Source organism: Triturus cristatus, chromosome 8 (assembly GCF_964204655.1).
Source record: "Triturus cristatus chromosome 8, aTriCri1.1, whole genome shotgun sequence".
In the NCBI taxonomy this organism is placed as follows: Eukaryota; Metazoa; Chordata; class Amphibia; order Caudata; family Salamandridae; genus Triturus; species Triturus cristatus.
Genome location: NC_140591.1, coordinates 1,323,482,682 through 1,323,509,858, shown reverse-complemented (window position 1 = coordinate 1,323,509,858; position 27,177 = coordinate 1,323,482,682). Strand labels below are relative to the sequence as shown.

Sequence of the window (27,177 nt, the reverse complement as noted above, 5' to 3'; positions counted from 1 at the left end):
CCTCTCCTCTTTTATTCTTTTCCCACACCATTACATGTACACAGCTCAGCTAGAGATGCAGAATGCATACCAAACGTGCTTCAGTCAATCTAACAATCTGATGTTAGAAGGCCCTGGTAACATTAGTGACATAAAAATATAATTACAGTTTCAGAGGAGAAAAGTAGAGCCACATACTGTATGATGCTATAGGTATAGTGTTTTTTGTGTGCAAATTGTAGGCGTTGGCTTGATTTTATACTTCCTTTTTCATATCATTAGTCTATGAATCAAACAATTGAATGATCAAAATCAAGTATTGCAATTGCTCAGTTTAGATCTTCTGGAGTACAGAACTGGATGAATTCTGAGCAAAGGCTCGATGGTCGTCAACTAAAACTTGGTGTAATATTGGGTGGTAAATGGACCGCCTAAAAGAACTGGTGGATAAATCATCTACTGAACTCTCTGAAATGCTGACTATTTTAGAGGGCAGTGGTCCATTGTTTTCCCACTAGGATGCTGGCAGCAGTTCCTCCAATGGGAACACACTGGCAGCATACCTGGCATTGTGGGACTGTCCAACTAAGGGGGACCCCTCCAACCACATTCCTACTGGTGACCATTCTCTCTGTGAATGCCTTTGCATGCAAGATGGTTCCAAACAGGAAACAATTTCAGTTCTACCCCATGCGCTGAGAGGAATCTCCCATAATTGCAGGAATATATTTATATGAGTCCTGAAAATGGGAGTCTAGCTCCAGGACTTGACTACTTGATGACAGTTCTGTCATGAAAACATTGGAATGTCACAATCAACTTTTTTTCTACATAGCATCTCCTGTCATCCATTTAGGAGGTATACCACAGAAGAGATGTCTGCCATAAGAAGCATCTTTAAATTTAGTAGTTCAGTATGGCACATGCTCTGCCACAACAGCAATTTGCCACAGCTTGGTAAACACTGACTAGGAGCTCTACTTAAAGAAATAAAGGATGATCACAAAAGCTCCAGGTGGACACAATAACTTTTTAATGGCTGACTAGGATCCCAGAATGTAGGTCCAATTCTCAGGGTCTGAGATGCTTGCTTAAATGGCACAGGAGCTTAAAATCACCAGGTTAGAAATTATCACAGTAGGATGAGATACTTTTCTAATACTGATTGTGTTGGATTTTTTGGAATAGCTTTGGCCCAGCACTGCTGTCCTCTGATCATTCTTTAGCCGGACATATTTCTAGCTGTGTTTGGATGTTAATAGTAGTATTCCATTGACAATTTCCAGGAACTTTTCAGGACTAGGGCTAATTTAGACTTCTTGGCCACAACCTCTGGGAAATTACTATAGACTGTGCTGCAGTTTTGAATGCTTTTAACAACTTCCTTAGTTGTCAGAACAGTCTAGACGTTGTCCTGTAGATTGCAAACTAATCCTTATCCAGCACCATACCACTATTAATCTGGAATATTCAGCTATTTAGGCAGCCGTCAGCAAGATACAAAAACTACAGCAAAGCAATTACTTCAATATTCCTTGAAGTGTATATTTTTAATAAACAACTGAATTCATGGACAGCATACTATTTGCAAGGGAATTTGAAAAATCTTTATGAAGAAGAAAAGGAACATCATAACAATTAAGAAATAAAAAAGGATATTGGAACATCACAACAATATATATAAGTATGATGAGCATTAGGCAAATATAACCATAAAAAGCATTACAATATATATTGCTAAATTAAATATCGGTACAACATAAGCTTATTTTGAAGGTTTTTATGGGTTTTCTAGGAAATAGAAGGGAAATGAAAGGAAAGAAAAGGGAGGAGAAGGGAGTAAAGGGAGGAGAGGGGAGAAAAAGGAAATGAGGTTACTTGAACCACATTGCAAAAAGATCATCATGACTAACAAAATTGCATAAATAAGTATAATCAATAAAAAATTAAATAAAGGTAGAAATAACAGAAATGTACACATGATGTTAAATAGAGATTTCAATAATAATGAGGGAAGTTTGAAAGTCTGATATGGTGACGGTTGAGAGGGGTAAGAGGAGACATTAGTAGTGTTTAAAAAAGTAGGAAGGGGTAACCATGGTAAATCACTTGAATGAGATAAATGTATGTTTTATGCATAATGTCTATACAGTTTAAGGTGATGGGATACTGCTTATCAACAGGCTTTGTAAGAGATGTTAGCTGTGCATTTCTCATTAATGGCAATCTGTTGAAAAGCAATGGCTATTTATTATTGAAAAAATCAGACTGGCATTCGTCATGAAGGCTACCTAAAAACAGACTGCCGAAAGTAAATAAAGACTCAAAAAATGTGATTAATTTGTTTCCAACCCTTATGCCAAAAATGCATGTAAGTGGGACATGACAATAACATGTGCTTCAGGTAACTTTCTGGAAATAGACACAACCAACATTTGGAATCACCTGTAATAACAAAATGAGACATGGATTTTGGAGTATGGTAAAGTCTATTATAAACCAAAAATAGTGTCTGCATAAGAACAGCCGTTCTAGATGTTTTGTGATTTTTAAGCAACATTTTGTCCCAGTGGGAAGTTGGCCACGTCAGCTTCCCCTAAGGATTCTAATGGAGATGTAAGTTTCAAGGTTGGGGAAGAAATTAACAATTTATAAATCAGGGAGAGAGTCTGTGGTCGAGAATGAGTACAATGATCTTAAGGAGAAGTTTCAGGTAGATGTACCACGATGTCAAAAAAGAGGTTCAATAAAAGCTAGGTTGAAAGGAGTTTGAACAATTACATTTTTATTGGATTTGAGGAAAAGAGGGTTGAATATCACATAAAATAGATCGCTAATCCATTGAATTTCTTTATGTTTCGATGCTTTCAGAAAATATGTATATTATTGAGATAGATTGACTAATTACACCATATGGGTAATTAGAAAAAGGTCACACGATTTAATGACGAGCAATGAGATCACAATGGGAGTACCTGAAACAAGTGTTGAAAAATTGGAGAAGATAAATGTGGGGGGTGGGAGGATTGGACATGAAATTCCAGAAGAGAAATAAGAGATTTCTCTATAGATGACCAAAGTGGTGAGAAAGGGGAAGCGTTTTTAAATAACCAAAAAGAAGCTGAAGAGAAAAAGCATTATGATATTGAAGGAAGTCAGGAAAGTTCACTCCCCCAATACATTTATGGCATTTGAGTTTAAATAGAGAGATACAAGATTTTTTTTTTCATAAAACGTTGGATAAAAGTGAAGTAATTTACTTAAAGTAGGTGTGAAGGATAAGGACTGGAATCATAGATCAAATTTAAAGAATAATGGGGGTGATCATCATTTTAATGGCATCCAATTAACCCCACCGAGATAAGAGTGTCCCATTTGGAAAGAAGAGATTCAATTTTAAAAAGAAGGTTTGTAAGATTAAGGGAAATAGAAGAAGAGATAGAATTATTAAACCAAAGTCCTTTATATTTAAATTTAATGGGAGCCCAGGTGAAGACAGAAGAGCTGAATAGTTGTTTATAATAGTATTTATTCAGGGGTAAAATTTCAGTTTTATCAAAACTCACTTTATAACTAGACGTTTGAGAAAGGAAAGATATCTTGAGAAAAAGCTGGTAAGGCGGTTTCAGGATCAGATATGAAAAAGAGAATATCTTCCGCATACTCAGCTAATTTTAAATGGTCGGACTCACATTGGAAACTGGAGATCAATGGGTTTTGAAACTTTTAATCCCTACACTGCTCAGCATCCTCCCGCCCCCCGCGATGAGCCTTTTGGGCTATTTGGTATTGTTCGCACTTAGGCCCCTGTAACCTTTTGTCCACATATGGTATCTAACATCCTGAGGATTCTAAGGGTATCCAGGGTTTGTGGATTTCCCTGAAGGGAAGCAGGAAGTTAGCCAAAATACAGCAACATTTTGTTTTTGGGGGGGAAAATGGGAAAATAGTGCTGCAAAAGAAATCGTCAGGTTTTTTCCCTGCAACTGGTATCAACAAAGGGTTTGCAGTGCTAAAATTACCATCTTCCCAGCTTTCAGGAACATGCAGACCTTTGTCAGAAAGCCAAAATGTTCTACACAGTTTTGGCATTTTAGTGGGACATTGTCCATTTTTTTTGTATGTGCTTTCAGCCTCCTTCCAGTAAGTGGCAGGAATAGGTGTTAAACCAATAATGAATCCAAGAAAGATATACATTTATGAAAAGTAGACACAGTTTTCAAATCAGCAAGAGGTCATTTGTTTAGACCCTTCAAGGTTTTTCTATATAATGTAACAGTTGAAACAAAACAATATTGAAATTGAGTAGAAAAAACAGCCATTTGTGCCTAGGTTTTCACCTGTAACTTCTTCTAAGTATGGCAGATTTTTTAAAGCAATATACGTTAAGACCGCTGAACCCTTCTGGTTGCGGGGATATATAGGATTTGTAGGTTCACCAAGAGCCTGAGGTACCTAGAGCTAATAACTGAGCTGCACCTTGCAAAGATTTTTCATTGTGTACCCGGTATACAACAATTCATTTGGTAAAATAGAAAAACAGATATCAAGGAAACCTTTGTATTTCAAATGGGAACAACATTTGGAGTTTAGAAGCAGTAGTTACTTGCACATCACCACATTTGTGGGTACCCATATTAGCATGTGAATTAGAGGGCACGTTTCAAAATGATGTCTTTTTTACACACTGTCTTAAATTTGGAAGGCAGAAATGCATAGAATCAATTGGTAATAACACTTGTTCTACTATTCTCTGTTCTCCTAAGACTCCTGATAAAAATGGCACCCCACTTGTGTAGTTAGGCCTAGTGCCCGTGACAGGAAACTGCTCAAAACGCAACGTGGACACATCAAATTTTTCCAGTGAAATCTGACCCGTTTTTTGTAATGTGCCTAGCTCTGGATTTTGAACCCTAGCCCAGCCACAGCCCAGGGGACCCTAGAAAACCTGTACATTTTTTAAACTATACACATAGAGGAATCCAATAAGGCGTGACTTGAGTGGTTTTCACAAGGTTCTGTTACCCAGAATCCCTTGCAAATCTCAAACTTTGTAAAAAAAAAAAAAAAAAAAAAAATCTTCCTCACATTTCTGTAATGGAAAGTTCCAGAATGTATGGGAAGCCACAAACTTCCACCCACTCAGCATTCCCCCAAGTCTCCCGATAAAAATGGTACCTCACTTGTGTGGGTAGACCTAGTTCCTGTGGCAGGAAACAGACCAAAACGCAACGTGGACACAACACATTTTTCCCGTGAAAACTGGCCCTTTTTTGCAATGTGCCAAGCTGTGGATTTTGTACCATAGCTCAGCCAGCACCTAGGAAAACCTAGCACACCTGTACATTTTTTAAAACTAGACACCCCGGGGAATCAAGGATGGGGTGACGTGTTGGCCTCTCACCAGGTTCTGTTATCCAGAATCCCTTGCAAACCTCAAACTTTGTCAAAACAAACATAGTTTCCTCATATTTCGGTGATGAAAAGTACAGGAATCTGCAAGGTGGCACAAACTCCCATCCACCCAGAACTCCCCCAAGTCTCATGATGATAATGGTACCTCACATGTGTGGATAGGCCTAAAACCCGGGACACGAAATGACCCAAAATGCAACATGGACATTTTTCCAATGAAAACAGACCCTTATTTTGCAATGAGCCTAGCTATGGATTTTGGGGACAAGCTCAGCCGGCACAGAGGGAATCCTAGCAAACCTGTAACTTTTTTTCAACTAGACACTCAGAGGAATCCAGGAGGGGGTGACTTGTGAGGTTTTGACAAGGTTCTGTTGCCCAAAATCCCTTGCAAATGTCAAACTTTTTAGAAAAAACACTTTTTCCTCGCATTTCTGTGATGGAAAGTTCTGGAATCTGTGGGGAGCCACAAACCTTCACCCACCCAGCAACCCCCCAAGTCTCCTGATATAAATAATACCTCACTTATGTAGTAGGCCTAGTGCTTGCAACAGTAATTGGCCCAAAAAATACTGTGGAGACTTCAAAACTATCGATCACAAAACAACCTGGTTTTGCACGGGGGCACCTGCGTTTTTGGTCCCGGGCTCAGCAGCCATCTAGGGAAATCTACAAAACCCAGACGATGTTGAATACTAGACACCCGGGGGAGTTCAGGGAGGCATGGCTTGGGTGGATCCCCCAATGTTTTCCTACCCAGAGTCCCATACAAACCTCACATTTAGCTAAATAAATCACATTTTCCTCACATTCCTGTGTGGGATCAGCGTGCTGGCACAAATCTCCTACCACCCAGCATCCCCCCTCTCCTGATAAAAATTATACCTCACTTGTGTAGGTGCCCAAAGCAGAGTCAACCTAAAAACGTATACAATGAAAAACTGAGGGGGAACCAAAGCATGTCCATAAGGGGAAGGTTTTTTTTAAATAAGTTTTTAGTCTGACTCTGCTTTGGGCACCCACACAATTGAGGTATCATTTTTATCAGAAGATCGAGGGGAATGCAGAGTGGTAGGAAGTTGTCCTGGCGTGGTGATCCTTCAACTTTGCCAAACAGATAGGTGAGAAAAATGTGACTTTTTAGCTAAATTTGAGGTTTGCTGAGGACTCTGGGTAAAACAAAGCTGAAGAGCCACACAAGCTACACCGCCAGCCAAGTGGCAGTCCACCCACTCAGGCAGCCAAGTGCCAGTCCATGCACACTGCCAGCCAAGCGCCATCCACGCTGACCACCAGCCGAGTACCATCCAAAGCACACTACCAACCAACCGCCAGTCCACACACACTGCCAGGCAAGTGCCAGTCTACACACACCGCCACCAAGCGCAAGCCCACACATACCGCCAGCAAAACTCCACTTCACACACACAGAAATTTTCCCTGGTATCTAGTAGTTTTCTTTCCCGCTTGAGGGCAGATGAGCCTAAAAATATTACTGATCTGCCCAAACGGGCAAAATGTATGCATAAAAAAGGGGCGCAGCCCTTGCCTTTGTGGCCGCTCCCTAACATGCCATAAACAAAGCCATTACAAATCCCTGGTGCCTAGTGGGCTTCCTGCTCCAACCCGGGGGGACAGGGCAGATCAGGTGTAATAACCACCATCTGCCCATTTTTGTTTTGAGTGGCTGGGGGCAACGACATGCCCATTCTGGCTAGCCCCACCCCTACACAAAGTAAATACAGTCCCTGGTGTCTAGTGGGCTTTCTGGCTCCCCCTCAGGAGGGCAGATCATGGGTTGTTGCCCATATCTGCCTCACAGTGGCATTGAAAAACTGTGCTTTTTTTTTTTTGGGGGGGTGGGGGCATCGGTATGCCCCTTCAGGGCAGACCCCACTCCTGCACAAGGAAACAAAATAGCCCCTGGTGCCTAGTGGGCTTTCAGTCCCCCTGAGGGGCAGATCGGGGGAAATAACCCCCATCTGCTCCCCACGGGGCAGAAAGACTGTCTCTTTAGTTTTGGGGGCATTGGCATGCCCATTGTAAGGGGACACATCAGGGGCCTGACACCTGGGGTGGGCAGATCAGGGGCTATTTCTCCCATCTTTAATCTGGCCCAAAAATATGGGGGTAGGAAAAGCCCTTGCCCAAGGAGCAGCTCCCCCCTCCCTGGTGCCTAATGGAGTGGATCCCTGCACAGGGATCACCCTCCTGTGGTGATCCCCAAGCAGGGATCCACTAGGAAAGGGTACCAATGGAAAGGGGAGACTCTCCCCTTTCCAATGATACCTCTCCCGTCTGCCTATGTAGTTGGGGTTGCGATAGCCTCACGAACACTTAGGCAGTGAAAGTGAAATGAGCTGATTGGCTCATTTCACTTTCAATGTAATGATGTCAGCGCGCCATGCACACCGATCGTCATTACATTGAAAAAAAATGCAGAGGGATTTCCTTGTTGTGTGCAGAAGAGGGAACGGTTCAGTCCTGAGCATGCGAGGCATTAAAAGAAATGGTTCCAATGCCAGGATAAATAAGAGAGGTGATAAGAGACAACATTGTTGGATGCCTCTTTGAAGTACGAAGTATGAAGAAGTTAAACCAAGTTAAACCAATCACTGTAACGGAAGCTTTGGGAGAATTGTACAGTGTGGATATGTGGGAAAGAATGTTTCCAGTGTAAAACCTTAAGAATAAAAGCCCAGTTAAGTCTATCAAAGGCTTATTAGGCTTCAATAGTGATAACATAATGAGGGAATTTAAGGATACAGGCTTTAGTTATGACATTGAAAAAAGAGACCAGTATTGTCAGAGCCCATGCACCCCTGAATAAAAACCAGTCTGCTCTGGGCCAATCAATTTAGGTAGAAAGGATTCTAATCTTATGTAAGAAGTTTAGTAAAGATCTTATAGTTCACGTTAATTAAGGATATAGGGCAATAATTTTTACATAAGGTAAGATCTTTACCTCTTTTGGAATAAGGCAGAAAATGAATTCAAAAAGATGCCTTTGGTAGTGTAAGGTGAAAAAGAAGAAAATAAGTATGACAATTTGGGTAATAGTATAGGAGCAAAGAGGGAGTAATATTCTACAGTGAAACCATCTTGTCTTTCTTCAAGAGAGGAAGAGCATAAGTTAATTCAGAAAGGGAAACATCCTGTTTTATACTGGATAAGTCAGGTGTGTAGGTGGCAATCTGTCAAGAACTTGAAGAAAAAAATCAATATCATAGTTGGTAGGGTGGTGATCTGGAGTATAAAGAGATTGTTAAAAGGCTGTGAATTCATGTAGAATATCACCGTCTTTACAGATCTGTGAACCCGAGCTGGAATGTAAAGATTCCACTTTTGCATGCTCTTTTCATATTTTGAGATAATTGTCAAAAAGTTTACCCTATTTATCACGACCACTGTAATAACGAGCATTGCTGCATAAGAAATATGTAGAGGAATCACCAGAGGAGATTTTATCAAATGAAGTTTGGCTGTGATCAAATCATGTAATACATTAGGTCAGTGGTTCCCAAACTCTTTTGACCCACGGCTCTCTTGACCTATTGGTCGTTTGCCACGGCACCCCCATCATGTTACTTTTTATTGGCGGGTGGAGTGATGTAAGCATGGCCTTGGGAGTACTTCCATTTTTCTCCCTGAAAATAATTGGGATGAAGCCGATGAAGGCTGCTTGCACTTGTATTCTGTTCCCAGTGAGTTTAGCAAGTTATTTTAGCCACATTGTTCTTCCCTGAATAACTTTTCCTCCCCTGTTTTGTGCCGTTGCCTGTATCTGTATTATTCTTTCCAGTCTATTAGCAACTGTTTATCCGTATTTGTGCTTTTATAGAAAACTCTTGTTTTTTCCCCTGTACCATGCCATTTTTGGAGCCTCTGGGCCACCTGCTCATTCCCACCTGTTTTTGCCCTCCTGTCACCAAACGCCTTGTTCCCCTACCGGGACCTACTTAATGAAGCCACAGTGTGGCCGAGCAGCGAACACATGCAACCGGCACAACACTGGCAACATATGCCTCACTCAGCTGGTCACCAACCCAAGGCACAGCACAGGACACATGCTTGACCCAATCTTCACGGCCTGTGATAGTCAAGTACAGTCATGGCACCAAACTCACCTGGATCGAGCAAGCCATTGTTCACTTTACCATCGCAGGAGCACTGTGCACCACAACCAGGACCGCCAGATCCTCCCATTGTAGCTGGAACAAAGAGACAGAGACTAAATGGATAGATGCCTTAAACACCACCCAGCCCAACCCCACAGCCACCATCGAGCAGGCTGCCAAGAATCTCTCCACCTGGATCACCAAATGCACCAACAGAGTCACCCCCATCAAACCCGCCAAGACCAGCAGATCCACAAAACAAGCCAACTGGTACTCGCAAGAACTCAGGATCATGAAACACAACTTCAAATGACTGGAGAGACGATGGTGCACTACCAAAGATCCTACTGACCAAGCCAACTTCAAATCAGCCCTCAACATCTGAAAGAAAAGAAAAAACGCGCCCTTGCTAACTGCATCAAAGCCTCATCCAGCCACAGCAAGAAACTCTTTAACATCGTCAGAGATTTCTCCTGCCCAGCAGCCACTGAGAACACAATCTCCCCCATCCCAGGAACTCTTCAACACCCTGGTGGACTACTTCCACAACAAAGATATCCACCATCTACAGCAACTTCAAACCCCAACTCATCAACCTCTACAGTCTCCTCACGCTGACTGATATCAGCTACTATCCTCTGCTCACAGCATGGGAACAGCTCATCACACAGAGCACCACGGCCAACATGATTGCATCTACTCCGGAGCACCCACAGACCCCCACCACTTCTTCAACCTAGGGAGAAAGGAAATCAGCGGCAAACTTACTTCCATCCTCAACACATCCATCATCACGGGCACCTTCTTTGATCATTGGAAACACGCAAAGGTCAGACCCCTCCTCAAGAAACTCTGCTGACCCCCGCGACCTCAAGGGCCACCGCACTCTGCACCATTTCCCCTCCGAAGCCCTTGAGAAGGTCATCGGCCAATAACTCACCAAACACCTGGAGAACAACAACCTGCAGGATACCTCCCACCCCAACCACAGCACCAAGACTACCCTGATCGCTGCCACCAATGACATCGGAACCCTCCTTGACCGAGGAGACACAGCCGCCCTGATCCTCCTCGAACTATCAGCAGAGTGCGAGACCGTATCCCTCATCAAGAGACTCTGCCACATCAGGATCCAGGGAGGCACTCTCAAATGGATTGTGTCCTTTCTCACAAGATGAACCCAGAGAATCCACCTACCTCCCCTCACGTCAGAACCCAAAAGCATCATCTGAGGCATCCTGGAAGGTTCATCCCTCAGCCCCACCATGTTTAAAACCTACATGAGGCCACGGGCTGACATCATCAGAATCCATGGCCGCAACATAATTTCCTACGCAGACAACACCCAACTCATCCTCCCACTCTCAGAAGACCACGCCATCACCAGGACCAACTTCCACAACTTAATGATGAGCATCACCGACTGGATGAAGACCAACTGCCTAAAGCTGACCACGGACAAGACTGAAGTGCTGATCTTTGGAAACAACACCTAGTGGCGTACCAAACTTGGATCCATACCAACAGACCACGCCTGCAAACATTGGCATCAGTTTGGACAGTAAACTCACCATGAAATGGCTGATCAACACAGTCTCCTCTGCCTGCTTCCACACCATTTGCATGCTCCAAAGAATCTCCATTTGGCTCCCCGTCGACACCAGGAAAACCATCAACCAAGCTCTAGTCACCAACCGGCTCGACTACAGCAACGCACTCCATGCAGGAATCACCACCCAGCTCTTAAAGAGACTCCAAATTAATCAGAATTTGGCGGCCAGATTCATCCTTAACCTCTGCAAATAGACCCACATCGTGTCCTACCTCAGGAATCTCCATTGGCTCCACGTCCAGAAAAGATGGCAATTTAAGATGCTGGACCTGGGACCAGCATACATCAGCCACTGCCTGTGCTACCAACAAACCACCAGAGACCCGCGCTCCTCCGCCCTCGCCCACACTCGCCGCATCCAAAGAAGCTACAGCGGAGGATGCTCCTTCACCTACCAAGTCCTTGCATGCCCTTCCCTTTCACCTACGAACAGCACCCTCTATCGTGGAATTCAGAAAGGGACTCAAGACCTGGTTCTCTGGCTGATTGCAGCAGGATCCTAGCTCCTGGATACCCTCACAGGTGGTTAGCCGTGCTCTACAAATCACCATTTATTGAACGATTGATTGAGATATTATAATCATAGATGTATCAAAATAAAAATATACCAGTTCTTTAATAAAAAACTTGAATTAAGTCAATACAATAGTATTGGCCAAAAATGTTTCCATGTATTAACAACCTTTTTAACACATGTAACATTAAATGCACAACAAAAGTTTAAAAACTTCTGTAGAAAATATGTTTTTCACTTAACAGGAAAAACCATGGAGTCCAAGTTTAAAAAAAGTAGAAAAAGGACTATATTTATTTTTAAACTCCTAGTGAGATGTATATGCTTGTTTTTTTCTTTCAGAGCTCATCAAATCTTGGCGGTATTTTTTAGATAAAAACACACATTTCCTTTTCAAGTTTAAATTTTGGCCCATATTTTTACTTTATTACGGAAACTTCTGAGAAACCAGCTTCACAAGAAGTAGTCAATAGGATCAGAACATGCAGGGCTCTCTTGTTTATCACTGGGTATTCAGCCACAGTTTGATACTAAAACTCAAGCAGTGACTGAGATTGGTTCCTTACTTTCAATGTTGAGTTCCATGAAAGGTCAATGAGCTGTTCTGCTTCCTCGTTCTTCAAATGCAGATGTATATCAGTATGGATTTTAGCTGCCATATCTTAAAAACCGCCATTGAAGGTGTGGGGCAGTGACAGGCTACACATTGCTTCGGTTGGCTGTACAATACTTAGTCTTCCCTGTTATTACCTGGCTTGTTGTGTGCTTGGTGGACACCCTTTCACGGCGCCCTTGGCTTGTTTTGAAGACGCACTGGGGTGCCACGGTGTAAAGATTGGGAACCGCTGTGTTTTTGCATTAATGATGCTTCATAATATTCTGAGCTATTTTATACTTACTTTCAGGCCTCTAATGCCATACTAGTTTATAGAGTAATGAATACAAAAGAAGTTTGGATGACGTCATCAGTGATGTCATAAATTATATTATAGAACGTCATGATTGATGTAATATGTGAGGTCATAGAGAATACCAGATAATACTCTCACATGGCCTGTATTACTTCCTTATAGGTTAACTAAAGCTCTATGGGCTGTCCATCATGAAACTTGTTGGGTCATACATATAGACACAATCATTTATATATTGTTATTATATATTTTTGTAAAAAAACATTTTTCGAAAATGTGTTCACATTGATACAAAAAACAAGAACTGATCGGATTATACAAAGTTAACCCCTTCAGTGCCACGCCCTTTCCCCCTCCTGTGCCGGGCGTTGCATTAGTGGGTGGGGTTCATGACGAGATAGTCTTGTCATGGGCACAGCGCAACCGTGCTCCATGACGAGACTATCTCGTCATGGGCACAGAAGAGGTTAAAAACATTTTTGTGAAACCACAGGTTATTCATAAGTGCAGATATGCTGTTCTTCATTATAATACATCAAATATTTTTTGAATCTCATGCTAAGACCAGTTTAGAAGCTATACAAACAGCAATTGGCCAATAATAATAATACCATGTGATGTGCCCCCTATATAATCAACCACACATAGCCATTCTAACCTCATATGCAGCAGCACACTCACACACTCGCATCTCGCACCTACACCCCCAACCACGTGAACATACACCTCTGAGATTGATGGAGAGAAAGCTTCAAACAATATCCGCAATGATGTTGTCGGTTGAGGGTTCAAAGCAACCAGGTCAACACATGTTTCAGTGGGAATGACAATTACCACCCACCTTTGTCAGGACCACCCATTTGTCTAATTTTAGGTGAGTGGTAGGGGGTATTGTCATAGGCTCCTTGCTTATTACTTTCAGTCACTGCCAGAGAAATCTGGCCTGAGCACCCAAAGAAGGGCTGAATCCAATATATGTAGTCCAATTTCGTTCAATTTGTGGCTTTCCTATTCCAGTTAGTCCAACAGGTGACAGAAATATCCAAAAGTGCAAGACCAATAAAGAGAAGTTGTATGCTCATGGCTATCATATCCAGGGTGTCATGTGCTATAGCTGCACTCTTGTATGCAGAAAACAGGCTGAAGAATGTGCCATACCTTTGCTCCGTATTATGTTGCGGCTATCTTTGGCCGCGTCTCCTATCGGGTGCGTTTAGGTCATAAGTAGTACACTGCTGGGGCGCATAGTCTAGTTAGCGCTGCTAACTATAACTTGTGAATTTCTGTGTTTTTTGTGTTTAAAACGTTAATGTTGTCACTGATATAGTCACCTAACAATCAACCACAGATATATAAAAAACCCTTGCTTCATGCGGTGTTCAATCTGTATACAACTGTTCAAAGAAAGCCAAGTTTTTAAAAACACAGAACGTCTGTTCCAAAATGAATGCCTTACTATGGACAGCTTTTATCTCTATTGAACCCCTGACAATTGCCAAACCCACATTAACAAATGAAGTTGATGTGAGTAGACAAGTTGGTACTAAAACAGTGTTCACTCTATGCAGAGAGCCTACTCTGTAACATACTGCTTGTAGACAGTAAAACTCTCATGAGAAATAAACTGCAGAGTATTAAAAGTTATCTACTCAGAAAAGTGTAGCCTCTATGCAACACTTGGCAAGAAATACACTATTCGCTTAAAAAAGGCCACATCTGTAGGTTCTAAATATTATCCTACCTGCAGCCTTCATACTGGGGTGAAAACATTAAAGATAGACCATCTTCAGAATGCAAAACAAGCACTTGTACATAGCTTAATACCTGGTGCACACAGTTTTCTATATTACATAGAAATCGTCATGCTGAGATGATTCTGTCTTATAACTCAAGACTGCTTACAACACTTAGGGCCTCATGTAGGTAGCCCAATACCGGTCGGTAACGGCCGATTTTCGGTAATTATACCGTTACCGACCTGTATTTAGGCTTTTGCAATGTAGGGCGCACATTACAGGATTCGGTAATTTACCGAATCGGTAAAATTACCGAATCGGTAATTTTACCGATTCGGTAAATACCGAATCCTGTAATGATATGTAGGGGGAGTGTGTGGGTGTCGTGTGGAGTCGGTATTTACCACCAACTAATAGTTGGTGGTAAATGAAGAATGGCTCTGTAAAAGCATTTTCAAGCGCTTAGAAGTGTGCAATGTGGCAGACATACATGCCCTTAGGGCATGTATGTGTGCCACATGTGCACACATGCAGGAATCAGGGGTGCAACAGGGTGTCAATGTGACACCCTGCCACCCTTGATTGTGCTCCCCCCATTACCGAATCGGTATTTACCGAGTCGGTAATGAGGCATACCTTCCCATTGATTCAATCAATGGGAAGGTATGCCTCATTACCGAATCGGTAAATACCGATTCGGTAATTACCGAATTTCTACGATTCGGTAATTTTTACCGAATGAATACCTACATAGCATTTACCACTTCATAAATATCGAATCGGTATGATTCGGTATTTATGAAGTGGTAAATGCCAGGCCACCTACATAAGGCCCTCAGTATGTTGTATGTAGGATCTTTGCCCTGTTGCAAACTTTTTCTACAGAGCCTAAACACTTGTGAGGACCATACTTAACACAAATTATCAACTTTCATCTGCAAACATTTGTAACGTTTTCAATACTTGTACACAGCTATGAAGTATTAGGAGCACATGTGTTTTGAAAACATTTACACACATTAGCTCGATACAGGCTGTAGAAATTTAGATAAACAAGTACTATGTAAAGTATAAATCAAACTAACACAATCGATGTAATCAGTGATGTCATCAATGATGTTATTTGAGATGTCAAGAGTGATGTCATAAATGATGTCATAGAACATGTCATGAGTGATTTAATATGTGAGATCATAAGTAGTGCATGGAGCAGGCGCGAGTCATAGTTAGCACTGCTAACTGTTACCTGTTAGGGTTATTTGAGTTGATTTAAAAGATTTTTTTATTTTTAAAACGGATCTTTTTATCACACCTAACTTTAACCACAGGTTTTTTTTTTTTTTTTAAATGAATTTCTAGGTTTATTTTACAACGGGAGCCGGCATTGTTCCCAACTGCATTGAGCAGCTTCTGATTCTGCTCCCTGCGGGCAGAAGCAATATTTTTAACTGTTTCCCTGCACGCATGTCCGCATTAGTGCAGGCAGGGAAACAGATCAAAAGTCCACTCCTAGCGGGCGGGAGCATTTTCAAAGTTCCTGTCCGCTGGGAATAGACTAAGGGCCTCATTTACGAGAAGTCGCGCATCGCTGCGTGAAAGCAGCGATGCACCACTTCTCAGTGCGCCCTCCAAGCGACACCAATGATGCGTCATATTGTTACAATATGACGCATCATGTCGTAAGGAAGTACAGATACGTCAGTAAAACTAACGTATCTGTCAGCGCAAAAAGTGGCGCATTGCTGGAGTTGTGTTGGAAGCCCGATGCAACTCCAGCAATGTTCCTTTCACATGTGAAAGGGCCTGCATCACTCTTACGCCTTGGCATCCTAGCATTGGGGCCTTGGCATTGGTGTCCTAGAAGTGGCACAGTGAAATCTCATAGATTTCGCTGCACCACTCCTACGACCCTTTCTTGAGGGGGAACGCCCACCCTGCATACATTATACCTGATGCAGGTATAATGTAGCACAGGGGCTTACGAAGTGAAGCATCTGCCCAGATGCGTCACTTCGTAAATATGGCGCAACATGGCGCATTATTTACACCACCGCTGCGTCACTAAAAGTGACGCAACGGCGGCGGAAAACTGGCGCAAGGGGCTTATAAATAAGACCCTAAGTGTTTGTTCCCACTTAGCGGGAGTTTCGAAAACGCTCCCGCCAAGCGAGAGCAAACATGGATTTCCATGCCTGCACCCCGGTGGGCAGGAAACTGCTATGTCCCAGGTGTGGTCTCCCCAGGACATAGCATCTGAGCCCGCCCCGGTGGATGGGTTCCCCGGGGTCATTAATGGCTTAGGGAGGGAACCGTTTAGTCCCTTAAAGTAATCGACAATGAGGGGGCTCCCCGGGGCCTTTAAAGGCACAGGAGGGCGGGGCGTGCATTCCCTTTTCCCATACACAATATGTTCGTCCCGGGTGGTGGGCTCCCTGGAATCTCTGATGACTCAGGGTGGGGGCCGCACATCCCCCCTCACCATAAATCATGTTTTTTGGACCCAGGGTTTGGCTCCAAGGGCCTCTGGAGGCTCGGGAGAGGGGTCACACAGCCCACATCCGCTTACTGTAAACTCCCCGGGGCTTAAGTCCATATATATGCTGCTCAGATGCCATTTTGTTTTTGATTTTTTTTTCGCTCCTGCAAGAGTCTAGTGGGAATGCAGCATTTTTTTCTGATTTGTTTTTCTTTTTGGCTAAGGGGGCCCCCTCTGGATCCACCCCATGGAGCCTAGGGAGTCAGTGTATGTCTACCCTGCTCATTTATTTAGTTTTTTTAACTTCAGGACAAGGGACTAAGAGCCTGATTTAGATCTTGGCCGACAGGTTACTGCGTCACAATAGCGGAAAGGATATCCGTCACCGTTGTGACATAGTAACCTGTCTGCCAAGATCTAAATCAGGACCTAAGTACCATTTTTCTCATATTGCTTGCAGCCAATCAGAGCGCTCGCTCCCCCAGAAGTTTGACTCCTGCGGAAGTGAGATGGCCCAAGGGAAATAAAGCTTCTTGGGACAATCAACATGCTCTATTTTTAAATTGGTGCTCTGGCGAGAGTCTCTCAAACCCTCATTTACCCAACCATCCAGATATACAATTAGTTTTGTGCCTTAATCTGTCAAAAATTACTGAACAGACTTACCCCAAATCACAAAAAGCACAATCTGCGAACCAGGATCTAGCTTCCTGCCAAATGTGGTGTAATTTCCGTTGTGTAGTTTTTGCTATAGCCTTGTCTAAAGAAGTCTATGGAAAATGCATGGGGATTTTGCGTTTTGGAACCCCCTTTTTTCTCGCTCACCGCATAATAGATCACCCCGAAACTTTCCAGGAAGGAGCTCAGGTGGATGAACTTTTTTCAAATTTTTTTTTAGGTTTTATGAAGAATCGTCAAATGAGGCCAAAGTCATTAGCAAACCAACAAACGTTGTTTTCATGGAAAAGCAGACTTAACTATAACTACCTATTGGTGACAGAATATCCCAGTGGTGGTCACCACTGGGTAGTTATTGTTAGGAAAAGCATTTTTTAGTTTGCTTATAACTTGGGTGGCGTTTGACGAACCTTCACTAAGATTTCCCCCAAGAAGTCTCCTTCCTGGAAAGTTTCAAGGTGATCCATCAGGGGAGGCCCAGAAAAAAGAGGGTCCCAAAACACGTTTTTTTCTATTCATTTTTCCATATTAAAATTGAACAGTGATACCACAAACACTGCTGAACAGAATTACACCAAATTTTGCAGAAGCTTGATCTTGGTCCAGAAAGTGTGTTTTGTGTGGTTTGGTGTAAATCCGTTCAGTAGTTTTTGAAAAAGTAAGGCTCAAAAACTTTGTTTATTTAATGACATGGAGGATCTGCAGAGCTGACAGATCTGAAGCTAAGATCTAAATGGCTGTCACCAAATCAACAAAGATGTGGCAGAGTCATTTTTGAACTCTGGACTCAATCCCCTGTCCTCAAAATAAGGCTACCCTACCCCACTAGTCTCCTGGCCAGGGGACTCCTCCTTGGGGCCAAAAATCATTTTCTTTTTTTTTTATAGCAATTTCGTGCTTTAGAAAAACAACCCTTCTGCCAGGTGGGCCAAGTCACGGGGCAAGCACATTGTGTGTGTTTCCACTCCAGGAGCCTCCCTGATGCCCTGGACACCCCATGTCCAAGGGCCAATGTGTAAATAAAGGGTAGGGGTCCCCCTGAAACCCCGGGGTCCCCATCTCTGTGGCCAATGCTTAATTGAAGGAGTGGGGTGCATGCTTCCCCCAGACCTGTAAATACTTAAAAGGGGGGGGCATGTGCCCTCCATCCCCAAACCCCATCTCCCCATGACCAAAATTCTAATTAAGGGAAGGAGGACATGCAGCACCTCTTCCTGAGCCTCGAAAAACTCCAGGGACACCATCCCTCGGGCCGGCTCGATGGTTGTACCCTGGGGAGCCTACCACCAGGCACAACCATCTCAATGATTATGTCCCGGGAAGCCCACCCCAGGGACACTGTTTCCCTGCCCATGAGAGTGCAGCCCACGAGAGCAAAGACAGCATAAGCAAGATATGTAACTTAGGTGTGTTTTCCATTAGGGCTGGGATTAAGTTTAACCAAATCGGTATCGAATGCAGAGTGTATTTCCTTTAAATCGTTTTGACCATAAGGCAGCAAATTATAGTAACTGGGGGCTGGTGCAAGCGTAGACTGTCATTATAAAGATCTCTTTTCAATTCTGCTAAAGTTGTTATAAGTAAATGTGCCTGGCATTAGAATACACTTGGAATCCTCATGTCATAAAGATTGACAGCCCATCAAGTGAGTGGGGTAGGATGGGGACAGAATAGCAAGAAGGAACCTCAGTGTGACTGTGAGAGTTTCGGCTGCCTTTGACCCAAGAGACCTGAATAAATACCTAGCATTGTAGGAAAGTAGGATCTGCTTCTTATGGTTACCCCCACTTTTTGCTGGGTGTAATGCTGTTTTTGACTAGTCTGACTGGGACACTGCTAATCAGGACACCGTCTATCTGCTTTCTTCCTAAACTGTTGTATTATATACTTAGGTACACCCCAGATTGGATGCTGGGGTACCCTTGTCAGTCCCTAGCATATGGTAACCATGTACCCAGGGCATAGGTACCCCAGAGGTCACCCATGGGCTGCGGCATGTATTATGCCACCCATGAGAGACCATGCAAAATGGAACTACAGGTCTGCCATTGCAACCTGTGTAAGTTGGTGCATGCACCACTTACTTAAGATATAGGTTTACTATATCTAAGGGTCACTGCACTTAAAACTTATAAGTCACCCCTATAGCAAGCCTTTACAATCCTGAAGGCAGGGTGCTTGGTTCTAGTGCTTGGTTCTAAGTGAGAGAGTGCCCCTGAATGAGCAGGACACCCCTGCAGCCTACGGAGTCCATTCTTCTGGGTTGTCAGTGAAGAAGCCATATACTAATAAAGAGGGGCATTACGCGACCGCGTGATGACCATCTCGAAAACGGCGACAACAAACCCTATTGTGTTGGATGTCAAACATGTTGGAATCATACTCCCACACCAGTAACCAGTGTGGGAGGTATGATTCCACCCACCAGGAAGGCCCTTCTTGGGGCCCTCGGTGTTCCCGTACCAGCCTTTTAGTTCAGGACTGCACAAATTGGTTGCTGCCGACTAAACATATTTCTGCCCTCCTACTGCTGAGCAAAGCTCGAGCAGGGGAAGGCAGAACAATAGGCATCCTGTCACAGGGAGGTGTGACCACCTCCCAGACAGGATTTAGTGTATATGGGCTGGGTAGGTGCTTTCGCCAGCACCTGAAAACCTGCAGGAGGGGCACATTTGGTGTCCCTGTGCATAGTCCAGTTCAAACCAGTCCTGGGAGCCGTTGGCTTCCGCTCTGGTGCGAAACTGCACAAAGGACATGGGAGTAACCTCCCCATCCAGACCCTCCCCTGGGAGGGTCCCCTGAATCTTTCCAACTCTCTCCCATGGGTACTTAGGGTTTACCTGGCTGTAGGACCTTAGATTTGTCGTGGATAAGATTCAGAATTGACACCACTGCACTTCGACCGCCTGGGCACTCTGGACTTCGCTGGACTTTGTTTGGGCCTGACTTTGTCTCCCTTCCAGTCTGCTGCATCGTCTGTGCCTGTGCATCCTCCAGGAACCTTCCAAGGCCTGTGAAATATCCATAACAACCAAAGTAATCTCCCTTGGTGTGAAGGAGTCACTCCCCTGCATTTGCAGGCACTGCAACAAAGACGACTGGTCTGCAAATCCCGAGTTCCTCCAGACTAAGTGGGCTCTGCAACTCAAGTGGTGGTTTTCCTCAGCCCACGATGCCTGCTCTCCCCTTTGTCCAAGTTTGATTCCAGCATCTCAAGTGGGGGTTGCAATAACCAAACCCCTGGGTACCGTGTCACCTTTGCAGTTGCAAAGACTTGTTGACAGCTTTGCTACAAGATCTCCGGGCTCCAAGTAGCTCCAACCCCGAGCACCTCCTGTGGCCAGAATCTTTTGCCACACCACATCGTGTGCATCGTGGCCTGCCACATTTGGTGAGCGGCTCAAGGTCCTCTTGCGACTCCTGTGCCTTTGGCCAATGGGTCTATTTGAGGGTCACCTTTGGTTTCCTTGGGCTCCCCTGATTGCTCGGGCCTGCCCTGACTCCCCTGCTTGTGGTGAGTCTCCTGGGCCTTGCTGGTCCGAGCCGTACACTTTCTTGACTTCTTGCATGGGTTGCTTTTGCCAAGGCTTGTTGGCGCTCCTGCTGGACATTGACTCCTCAGCTCTCGACATCCTTCATGGGACAGCTCGAATCCGGCTCCTGGTTGTCCTCAGCGGCGCCTGGTCCCTACAGATGCAGAGTCAAGGTCATTAACATCTATCCTGAAGCACCCAACATCAGTGGGCATTCATCTACCGAGCCCCTGGTTACTCCCAAGTGACCCAGACTCTGTACCCTCTGCTTTCAGGTACTCTTCATCAAGAATCCATGTTTGTATTCCTCTGGACACTTTCTCCTCTTTCAGCAGTGGCACTTTCCTGAAGTCCTCCATTTGGTTCGACGGCGGTTTCCGACTCCACTTCACACCTATGGGATAGCTAACTTGGGTACCACGGTATCCACAGGTGGGGTGGCTCTCCAACCTTCTGTCTTCCACGTGGTTTCTTCAGGGTCCACTGGAAAGGGTCCTTAATCTTTCAAAATCCAACCGCAACTTGTACATAGACTTGTACGGAGCATGCGGTCGTGTTCACACTATGCACACGCACTCGTGCAGTCCCTGTCTACTCACCTTGGGTGGTTCCTTGGGTTCCCAGCAATTCTACATCCTCTCGACAGTGTCCTGACTCGAGTCGTGGTTCTTATGCCACTTTCTTAGTATATGGATTGGCCCCCTCTGGGGCCTGCTGTGTATTAGTGATATTTACTGTGATTTCTTTGCTAAAGTATTGTGTGCTTTGTGTCTATCTCCGTGTGGGAGATACTGTAACGTGCTAGATAGTGTTACATAATAATTACATATTTTTATAACTACTGTGTAGCTCTCTTTTAATTTAATCTATACTATAAGATTGCATTCTGGTAAAACAAGCTGCTTTACACTCTTCCAGACTAAGCCTGAGGGCTGCTCTCCACAGCTACCACTTGGGTAGCTTTCTAAGGTTGTCTGAGACCTCTTAAATCACCCTAAGGGTTGTCTGGACTGGTGCAAGGTGCCCACTTACTTTAGTGGAAATCATATACCAGGCTAGCCTCTCACAAGCAGGATCAGGAAAGCTGATCTCCTGATTGCCAAAGTGACTGAAGCAATAGGAAGAAGAAGTATTTCAGCAGAATAGAGCATTAATCACTAGAACTAAGGTAGCCAGGCCCTTTGTGAAAATTCTTTGTTGGAACTTAGATGTGGGTGAAGAAGCTTGCTTCTACTCAACTTGAGCTGGCACCCTGAAGAAAACTCTCCTGTGAAATACTGAAGACTTGGCAGTGTAAAGAGAAAGAACTGATATTGTACCTGGAAAGGTGGATAAAGAACTGAACTCTACAGCTGCAGTAAAAAAATATGGGGGGAAAAGTAGACTGAAAAAAGCTGTGTCATAAGTGCCATCTATTGACAAAAATAGTGAAAAAAACAATTGTGGCAATAAAAAAATCTAAAATGTCCTGCTTTATAAGGCAAAGGTAAGTGTAATGGGAGATGGGTCCATTGGTACATCTGTGATATCATTAAGGGCTAGTAAGGGACTTTTAGGGTTCAGAGAAGGGTAGTGTTAAGGGATAGCAAAGGTTTTTAGGTTTTAGGGAAGGGTAGCATAAAGGGGTGGCTCTGGGTCTGTAAGGTTTATGGTTAAGGGATTGGTTGTGTAAAATTATAAAAAGTGTTCTTTAGGGTTCAGTGATGTAAGTGTTAAGGGGCAGGGAAGAGTAGTAGTAAAGGAAGTAAAAGGTTATTTGCTTCAGGGAAGGTTAGCATTAAGGGATAGAAAGGATTTTTTATGGTTCACTGAAGGGTAGCATTAAAGGGCAGTTCAAGGTTTTCAGGATTCAGGAATGGATAGCGTGAAAGGGTAATAAGGGAGTTTAGTGCTCTGGGAAGGATAGCATTAAGGGGTAGTAACTGTTTTTAGGGTTCAGGAAAGGGTACTAATAAGAGGATTTATGTAAAAATAAGGTGGCTGTAAGTCCTAATTGGGGATCATGCAGTCAGGAGAAGAGAAGCAGGCTGTGATGTACATGTGTGACTGCGAGGTTGGTGAAGGGTTCTTAGAGGTCAGTAGTGGTGGATCCATTTGGTTCTTATAATTGTTAAAGTACTGGTGTGTGTGGCAGGGCTGTTCCTTATCATATAAACTAATTAAATACAAACCAGGCTTGACAGCATACATGTGTGAAAGGTGTAGGGCCTTGAAAACTAATATTCATAAATTAATAATAATCTATGTGCAAGATCGGTATAATATTATAAACCTTATTTACAGAACTATTCGTGCTACCAAAACCAAGACTTTTCCATTCTCTATTGTGCACACAGGATTGCTGTATTTCAGATGTAATTATTTTCTAAAAGTTGAAGAACAAAGTTACAAGGTCATCTTGCCTTGCACAGATTGTTTTTTTAAGGTAATAAGAAAAATAAACATTGCTTAGAGGTCTGTGTGGCTCGGCAATATTTGCCTGCTATCTTTAACTCCTGTAACAGAGTTGTTGTCTACTATTATGGAGTGATGATACGAGATGATGCACACAAAGTAGCCCCTCCTTTCTCTGAAGAAAATCATTGGAGGGGGGAGTATAAAGAGAGGGCAATATTTTTGAGATGCAACACACACAAACTATAATTGTTGAGAGGTAACTTGCTGGATAGACGGACCAGCTGATGACCAACAGTTTTCTGAGGTATGTGGGGATAGATACATAATCTGGCATATTTAAACTGGAGAGATTAATAACTACTTTGATAACATAATAATATGGAGCTAATATGGAGCTAAGGATATATACAAATATATTCATATGTGTTTGGTAGCAACTAGACTAATTTTGGGAAGTAGGGATATGAGATGTAAAATTCTTTGGACATTGTTAATGTTCATTTGTTTTTTTTATTACGAATACTACGAGATTATTTTGATAATTACCACATTCTGATACATAAGGTTAATGAGCTATTATAAATAAGTTTGTATTGTAAATTGGAAACTACTGTCTGCCGGGCCCAGGGTGTGGTCGACACACACACACACACACACACGTATAAGTGTATATACATTCTTCCTGCAGATAAGAGTTCCTTTGACAGGACTGTATGGTTCCTAACATTCTGAGTCTGAATAAGCCTAAATTGTCACAGATAATATTGAGAGACACACCTCCATCTCCCTTTCTCAGTGGGGGGTGCGACAAACATTTTCCCCCAGTGATAGGGAAATCTATCCAGGTGTGCTTCCATGAAATCTGGAAGTTCATGACATATTGCTCTTTAGGGTATGTTTTAGTTTGTAATGAGATGAGGCATAGGATGCAAAATATATTAGCTGCAATTAAATTGGCCATCTCTCTTGTCTGTGTTAGGTGGTTCACCCCAAGGCTAATATACATAGGAAGGTGTCAAAAAAGAGTTTTGAAATATTGTGAGCTTTATATCCCACACATACTTCTCTGTTGTGACAAGTCCAATAAATTCATTGAGATATAAAATGGACACAGGAAAATTAAATAAACCTGGCAGAATATCGGCTGTAGGGATTGCACATGCTATTTTTGGACAGCGGCATATATTTTGTGATGTGTTAGCAGGAACAGTTAAGCAAAAGTATAATGTACAATAGAAGTTTGATGACTATAGTTGATAATTATGGATAATGACAATTTGTTCTATAAAATGAATGCATGTATTTTTTTAATTTGAAACTACAGTAAAAGCATATAAAACAAGGTATATATATTTATAGCATATGCAGTATTATCAATAATTTTCAAAAGTTTCATAGTTTTCTGTGAACTGAAAAGAAAGTATCTACAAAATAAAAAACAAAAATATGATAAGCTGTGAGCAAGATTTTTTTCTGAACTATTTCCATAAATGTATTACTTTGGAGAAATTGGCTTCACACTTAATACAGCATTTCCATACATCCATTATGTCCCTCAGTGTAACAAAAATCATTTTTTCAATAGCTTTGCTAAAAACCTGGTGTGATTTATGTACACCACTTCGTTCCTCTCTCTAATTTGGAATGTTTCTATTTTCTACTTTCTTCTGTAGGTGATTGTGCATCAGAAAGGTGGAGGTAGTGGCAGAGTGGAATTCTCAATTGAGAAATTTGTGGTTTCAAATGTGAAATAGAGCCTATATTTTGATTTAGCTTGTATTTTTCTGAAAAATAAACCACTGAAAATGTAGGTAACGTTTAGAACAGCAATAGACTTCATAATGGTTACACAAAGACTAACAGTTGGTGCTGGACTGATGCCAGCGATCTGTGGTTAAGACTGATTTCCATATGGTTGACCCTGTCATTAGTGGCAAAATTAGCATACAAAATGAAGTGGAATGCCTTCCGAGTAATTACCAGTGGCTAAAATATGTTACATTATACTATCCTTTACTTTTTTGTGTGATTTTCTCAATATTTATACAAACCACTATAACAGACTGAATTGTATTTCACTATAGTTTGTCGTATTAACTTCTTCAAACAATCGCATCCCAAGACTTCTTTGTCTTTTTTACAGCTGAACAAGAACATGAGAAGGAGGCGGCATCTCACGGCGCAAGCCTTGGTGTGGGATTAAACAAAGAAGAATTAAAAGATTGCCCCAGGGACTCTGGATGTTACATTTCATCAGAAAATTCTGACAATGGCAGGGATGACACAGAGACTGAGCATCTATGTGATGCTGTGCAGAAGATCACCATCACGGAGTCCAACTGATGTGGCCATTGCTTTGAGAATATACATCTGCGGCTTTCCAGACTTATTTTTAATTTACAGTGCGCATCACTCAAGTTGATATTAAATGGACTCTGAGTCCCCAATGCTCAAATGTGTTTAACTTCACACTATATACCATCTGTGTTCTTCTAGAGGAGCCAATGAAGAGAAGGGCCCAACTTTTTATTAATTCCCGTAAATGAAAACCTTAGTCACAACCCTTGACTTCGTTAGCTAATTACCTAGGATCCCATTAACTTTCAAACAGCAAAACATGTCAATCTGTATTATTTCTGCAGTGCATTGACTCTTTTGTTACAAGGTGAACATTTTACTGGGCTGAATAACTGAACCCTGGTGGTTTCTGGAAGGGCCATATCTTTCTTTATTGATCTAGTTCCCTATTTTTTCTATTTTATACTATTCTCTTGAAAATGTTGTGTGTTCTTCAATGGGGTTGTTACAGTAACGTAAATAACAAATCATGTTCAGTTGTTACCCCTGGATTTCCAACTTTTAAAGTATCCCTGTTCTACTAATTGTAAACACAACTTAACAAAAAATAAGAAATACTTTGTGATCCAGCATTGAAATTACACTTAGACAGGGATTAGGAAGTGTTTCTACTTGTGAAACAGACTGCAGTGGGTTCTATGCACTGGAGGAAGCAAAAGACTGGAGCGGCTGGGCAATGCATTTTTGTGTTTTTGTCTTGTTTTTGTACATGTTTGTAAACCAATAAACATAAGTTAACAATATATTTATCTATAACTATTAATTGGGATAATATTCTGACAAATTACTGGTTTAACTTATCAAAGGGCACTGGACTGATCCCACTGGGTTCAATGGCAACTGGTGAAGGAACATGTAGGGCGCTACTGCGTAGGGCACATATAGCCAAAGTAACCCTATTGTGCATACAACTAGTCTCAAATATTAGGAGTGGAATAAGAGGAGGTCAGGTATTAGAAATGCTACTCTCTGGGAGAGATAGAGACTTAAGGCATTACAATGACTGGAAGTGTTCAACAACTGAAGGGATAAAAGTATCTCCTGTGAGAAAGTCATACGAAGCGTAGAGAGGATAACGGCCATTCAGAGCTACATTTGTAATAACTGCCTCCAGTTAATGCATGCAGTGAAGACTTTGTTTGAAGCCAAGATGGACATCATATGAGTACCATCACTAGTAGTCCTTTTGGGGCTAGAATTGAAGAGAAAGGAATCTCCTCACATACAGTCTGCTCACCTCTGTGCTGAAGAACACATTATAGGAACCAAAGGGCACGTAAGAGAAGGACAGTTGCTCACTGAAGGACGAAGAGTTACGGCTGTCCTAAGAAAAGGAAAAAACACTCAAAGCAGTACACTTCATATAGCTCCACAGATACTATATTCATAAACTAGTCTTCATAATATGAAAAGACGGGACCCATATCATTTCCACATTATCCCGAGGAGG

General features: G+C 42.6%; 1 protein-coding gene across 3 annotated transcripts in view; it reads left to right on the top strand.

Annotated features, from left to right (window-relative positions):
- SAMSN1 (SAM domain, SH3 domain and nuclear localization signals 1) overlaps nt 1–26,470 on the top strand; it is a 388,340-nt gene extending 361,870 nt beyond the window's left edge. For all 3 annotated transcript variants that reach the window (XM_085623046.1, XM_085623045.1, XM_085623047.1), the window contains one exon: nt 25,513–26,470. In XM_085623046.1, the coding sequence (XP_085479172.1) occupies nt 25,513–25,712 (200 nt within the window). In that variant the 3' untranslated portion in view covers nt 25,713–26,470. The remainder of the gene's footprint in view (nt 1–25,512) is intronic.
- The last annotated feature ends 707 nt before the right edge of the window (nt 26,471–27,177 follow it).